At 39.6% G+C, this 6,283-nt stretch overlaps 1 protein-coding gene across 1 annotated transcript in view; it reads right to left on the reverse strand.

The window, feature by feature from the left end:
- FHOD3 (formin homology 2 domain containing 3) overlaps positions 1–5,554 on the reverse strand; it is a 354,314-nt gene extending 348,760 nt beyond the window's left edge. The window contains exons 1-2 of the mRNA XM_027881870.1: positions 5,465–5,554; positions 4,218–4,324 (exon numbers count right to left, since the gene is read on the reverse strand). Coding sequence (XP_027737671.1) covers positions 4,218–4,324; positions 5,465–5,554 — 197 coding nt within the window. The remainder of the gene's footprint in view (positions 1–4,217; positions 4,325–5,464) is intronic.
- Positions 5,555–6,283: the final 729 nt, after the last annotated feature.

A 6,283-nucleotide genomic window follows, 5' to 3' on the forward strand; every position in this document is an offset into this window, starting at 1 on the left:
TACCAAAGTTGTGGAGTCAGGAAAGCAGTTCAATCCCCACCCATTTTACTCCCAGAGTTAGCCCTACAGGCTATGGGGACATGTGTGTAGGGTTTTCTCCTTCCTTAAACAGAAGTTTAGATTCTGCTGGAAGTAGATGGCAACTACCAAATGCCTCTTTTCTCTATATTCAGTAACAGAAAATAATTAATTTTAAATTGCATGAGTACATGTGTTTCTTATACCGGTTATTTACAGATACACATTAAACCTTCAGCCTAATTGCTACCATCCTTTTCTTTCCTTTTGAAAAAAAATCCATGTTTTTCACTATGCTCATCCAATCCTTCACAGAGAAAATAAATACCCGCAGCCTCTCAAAACCAATACAAATTTTTAAGAACATGTTTTCTGCTTGTTTTGTTTTACTCATAAGTCTCCTTTCAATAGCGTTTAAAAAACAAATAAATATCTTAATCATTTTTCCCTGGGCAAACAGGAACTTTTGGCAAAAAAGATGCTGAAAACAGCCAGATTGCAGGACATTCCTGTTACTCTGAATAGGAGTTTCCACAGTTGAGGTTCTAAAATTTTAAAAATGCCATGAATATCCAGCTACTAAAGCCTTCACTCAGAATTCAGCAAGCTTCAATGATCCTGACGAACACAACAGCTTCAGTATGTCAGAAAGGCAGGTCCTGAGGTAGCCTAATCTCAGAAAATTAAAAGCTTTGAAGATTAAGAGCAGGACCTTGAAATGACCCAGACAGAAAAAGAGAGAGACTAAGTGGTTTCTGCAGCCAGTCCCTCCCAGACAGTGTGCTGCTGCTAAGCTCCCAAGGCCTGCAGCCGGAAGCTCCAGTTCAGGAACCCTCCAGCTCAGCACTTTGGTCTCACAACTGCAAGGCCCAAAAACTGAGTTTATGGAGTTTAGGTTGCTAGAAACATAGGATACAGAAAGACATTACTGACTGCATTTGTTACCCTATGACTAGAATATTCAATTTTTCTGAATAAGATCACGAGTTGCATTTACCCTGAAGAAACAATGTTACTAAGTCACAAATAAATTTCCAGCAGTTCTTGTTTATTTTTATTTCTCTCACAAAACGTGGGCAAAAATGGGATGCAGAAATCCAGTTGAATCCTCACCACTGAGGAGACCAAGTTCATTGCACTTCATAAATTCCGGCTTTACACCCTAGGATGATCCTATACCTTTTCCACAGCACTTTTTCACTGATTTGTTCTGAGCTCACAGTTCCCAGAAATGTCCGATTGTTTTCTGTCATGCTGTTGACAAGTCAGGTGCCCCCCTTTCTTCATTTTCTGCCTGATCAGTACTTGCTTGTCCTTAGCCAGTTACTCCTAAACGCAAGGTTTTGTACTTCACTGACCTGCATCCCACATCAGCAGAACAAAGCGCTAGAATTTCGGGACTCCAGTATGCAAGTTACCAGGTGTGTGCATGTCAGGGAGATAGAACCAAACACCCTCAACCTCAAGTTAACCTCACAACCATCAAGTTAAAGCTTAACCCCCATACTACTGGGTTAGCACAAGCTTGAATTATTCAAGGCAAATATACCACTTGTACCTACAAGCACCTCAGAGAAGGTGCTGAAGGTAGCATCTCCCCTGGGAATCTTCCCTTCTTCCCCCTGCAGCAGGACACACTTTTTTGTGCTTCTATGTGTTTCACTTGCTGATTTACTTCCCAACACCCCCCTTCATTCTTCCTTCTTTCCATTTTCACCACTTCAGCCTTTGCAACCCCCCGTCTATGTAATTTATTACAAAGGTAAGAAAGCAGGGTCTGAAGGAGGGCTGTAGTGGAAGACACCACAGAAAGATGGTTCACAACTGCTATAATGGCAGCATCTAACACAGCCTGTCCTGGTGTTCCACCTAAAGCAGGCAGCCGAAAAAGAGCACAATCTATTGACCCACAATTACCAAGGAGAGGGAAAACTTCAGAGAGCAGGGCAAAGACCAGTGAAGATGAGGGCTATGCACATGACAACAACAGACACAGTAGTTGTTCTCTTTCATCTCACAAAACTAATTTCAAAAGATAATTAAAATATTTATTTGTAGCCCAAGCTTTTGTTAGGCACCTTTGTGGTACACAGTTTCAAATCTCTTTTTCTCCTTTGCACAGGAATGAAGGATCTCATGGCAGACTTCACATTACTCAGCAGGACAAGCCTCCAGAAGAAGTAATTACTCAAATGACAACAGATTGCACAGTTAAGAGGAAGCTTCTGCACACATGTACATAAAAGTATATCCTGATTTTTGAGCTCAAAACAACACAGTAAACATGCAACTCCAAGCAGCACACTTAGTTCCATACCTTTTATTTCTTTTTTTTTCACAGGATGGCCACCACAGAGAAAATTCAAGTCACGTTTCAGGAACAATTCCTATCATTAATTTTACATGCCCAACAGAAGCATAAAAATAAAACAAGGTGGATGGTAGCTTTCCATTTCAGGTGCAAAGTCTGGCAGGAAAAGCACCGAGTGGTCTCTCCCTTGCCAAATTGCTTGGTGATGCCAAATTGGTACTGTGGGGTGTCAAAAGTAATGAAGTTAAAAATTACTAGAATTATCACAGAGACACCAATGAAAAGGAAAGAAATGTGACTTAAACGTATTGCTAAAAAAAAAAAAAAATCCCAACAAAATTTTTCCTTTATCTTACTAGTTTTGAACTCATTAAAAGGTTAGCTAGAAATTAGAACTTGCTGTTCTTTGCAGTGATTTTTACCAGCTCTGCATAAAACTGAGGACTAGATCAGCTTCTACACTCAACACTCCTATATTGCATGGAGAAGGAGGCTCAGTTCAGCTTCTATTGGCTACCTTTCTATCAAAGAACTCTCTTCTAACTGTTTTCTAACAGAACAGTTTTTACTTTCCAATGGTTATAAAAACATGCCTCAAGCTGGTAGACGTCAATAAGACATGAGCAAATGCACACACATGAATATTTGTAAAATATTATTTAAAATTCTTTTCTACATAAAACAATCTTCAGAGTCACAGTTTAAATTTGTAAGAATTATTCATCAAAGGCAAGACAGCTATCAGAAAAAGTAGAGAAAGCAGTATAAGCAAAAGAACTGGATGTCTGTTAACAAGCCCTGGCAATTCAATATGCAGTTAATTATCAGGAAAAAGTTTTTCACCCAGAGGGTTTTTGGACACTGGAATAGGCTCTCCAGGGAAGTGGTCACAGGACCAAGCCTGTCTGAGTTCAAGAAGCATTTAGACAATGCTCTCAGACACACGGTGGGATTCTTGGAGTGTTCTGTGCAGGGTCAGAAGTTGGACTCGGTGATCCTGAGAGGTCCCTTCCATTTCCACATATTCTGTAATTCTATGATTTTATGAATTTTCTTCTGGAGTAGCTACATTACTCACATGTGTGAAATTTACGCCAAACACACCTATAAAATAATTCCAACTATCCAGTCCAATATAATAACCAGCAAGGTAAAAATAGATCCAGATAATCTGTTCATTTTACATCTTAACCAAGATAACCACCAGAAAGGTCCAGAAAAAGAAAATTCTTCAAAAAAACCAAATTTTATATATTCATTCATACAAATGCACACTGAAGCTAACTTCTGCTTTCACTTTCAGTTCTCAGATGATAATGGAAAGATGTGTCACAGCAGTCCATGTGGGCCAGCAATCATCAATAAAAAAAAATCCAAGAGAGGAGAATATTCAAAAACAACATGCACCTCCATTCCCTGGGCCGGCTAAATCAATTCCAGGAATGAAAAAAAAAAAATCAATACATGCTTTTTCTTCAAAAATATAAATGATGGACTTAAATATCAAGGTACAAAGAAATTGATTTCATAACTTCAGAAGCACCACCCCAATATAAACCTCTACACTGACTACTACTGTAAGATAGATCTGAGAGTTCTCAGAACCAGCCATCCTCATTTATCAAGTTCCAAATAAATATAAAATCTTACTAGACTATTGAAAACATTCATATTAATAGATTTCTCTACAGTATGCCATCTTCTTTTAGAGAAACTGTAAGAGTGAATATAGATAGAGAGGTATAAAATTCTTATTCATACAAATGGGCAGACATATGGGCATACAAAGATCTTTGTCTTTTTATGTTTTCTGTTCCTATGCTTATCTGAACACACTCTCCTGAAACCTCAATGTTTATTTATCTAAATATAGTAAATATTTACTTACCCAGCATCCTCCTGGAAGCCTTCTAATTCATCTCTTTGTTCTGCTAGGGTAGATTCTAGATCCAGATAGGTACCGTTGTGAGACAATTGAAGGGTGCAGTCATCAAGCTGTAGAACAAAATCCAGACCATTAGATTACAGCAGTCATTCTCTAACATTACATTTCCATTTTCTGGGTCCCCAGAAAAACCTCCCTAAAACAAACTATATGTTGCAAGCAGATAAGAAAAATGGGTGCTGTTTGGCAATTTACGTAATCCCATGTCCATGTTCACTAAACCACGCTTGGTCACAACTATATCAAACCAACTAAAAAACACAGAAAAATTTATTTCAACATACAGGAAGAGAATAGAAGGGTTTTAGCACAGTGCCTTTAAAATGCTATACAGAAAGAGAAATTAATTAAAATGTATATCTAGGATATGAATGACTGTTCTTTGTTCATACAGTACATTTATAAGTACAGTTCAAGGCCTCCAGATGACAGTAGAAGGAACAAGGAGCTTTTTTGTGAGATACTGAATTTGCCCTATGAGGAAGGATACAGCCAAGGGACACTGCAAAATGTGGCAGGCAAACTTTGGGGTCCTGCAGCAAGGGGGAGTACAGTCAACCAAGACATACATATTTCTGGCATTCTGCTTTTAGGGCCAGACTCTAACTGGCCTCAGAGGTTGCATGGAGGAGGCCAGATTTTACCAAAGTTAGTAAAGAAATTTTCTAGGTCTTTTTTTGCAGGGAGCTCATCACACAAGAATCAGGGCCAGCGATCATACGACTACTCCCACTTGCTTATAGAATATTTAGTCCTCCTCTTCATCCTGGTTGGGTTGTCTATAACAGACTCTTACTGGGATACCTGCCCTGTTGGCCCTCCCACTGATTCTTATCCATAAACACTGAACATTACCATTAAGATCAAGACACTCACTAAGATACAGAGCTACCCCATTGCCCCCCCTTCTGAAGAGTTTATAGCCATCCACTGCAGCACTTCAGTTGTGTGACTCGCCCCAACAAGTCTCTGTGGTGGCAACTGTCACAGTTTTCCTGTTTCCAGTTCCTTCTGTTTGTTGTCCATGCTGTGTGCACTGGTGTAGATGCACTTCAGATGGGTAATCAATCCCGCTACCTTTTCAGGGGGAGAAGCTCTAGTTCCTGCCCGACCACTCTCAGGCACTTCTGTAGTTTTTAGCACATCAATAACCTTTGCATCCTTGCTGCCATATGATCTCCATCCCCTACCTCTAACAAGACAACAGACCAAAGGACCTCACTAGCACACTGTCTCTCAAACAGCAGCAAGCCACCTCCAGGCTTCTCTTCAGTGATCATGATTTTATCCCCTTCCCCCTAAAAATCTTGTTTAAAGCTCTCCCGGTGAGTGAGGCTTGCTAAGATGTGCAAAGATCCTTTTTGCCCTTTGAGACAGGTGTACCCTGTCTGTTGCCAGCAGGCTCAGTGTCATGTAAATTGATCCATGATCAAAGAACCTAGAATGAAGATATTTCATTCCTCTGGATTTAGCAAAAACAAACTGACAGGTTCTCTGCATGCCTCCATCTACAAAAAGGCAACCACGGCAATGGTGGTGTAACCATACATCCCTACTGCAAAGGCCACTTTGGGAAGAGGAGAAAATGACACTCTGAAGGGGTAAGCAAGGGTCTGAAACAGCCAGTGACTCAGCGAAAGGAAATTACAAGCCTTTATCACATCCATGGATTTTTCTTTCTGCTCTTTTGAACACTTAGAAAGAAAATCAATTAAAAACTATCCTTGATGAATTACCTCTTTTAACTTCCCATCAAACTTTTGATTCCCAGTAAGCTGTCCAGGAAAAGCATAGTAAGCAGCCACTCTTCTTATCTGACAGTCAATACCTAAACTTAGTCACTCAGTTTCCTGTCACTGATTTATACATGCAAGAAAAGAAGACAGTGTATTCTGGATTAGTTATATTGGAAATACTGTAGAAAAGCTCATTTATCATTAGTGATAGAGTGCAACTTTTGGATTAGTCCACACCACTATGCTTTGCACTGTTCGCAATCTGAAAGAAAA

Source organism: Empidonax traillii, unplaced genomic scaffold, assembly GCF_003031625.1.
Source record: "Empidonax traillii isolate 1590-97213 ecotype Southwest subspecies unplaced genomic scaffold, ASM303162v1 scaffold98:size2021230, whole genome shotgun sequence".
Classification (NCBI taxonomy): domain Eukaryota; kingdom Metazoa; phylum Chordata; class Aves; order Passeriformes; family Tyrannidae; genus Empidonax; species Empidonax traillii.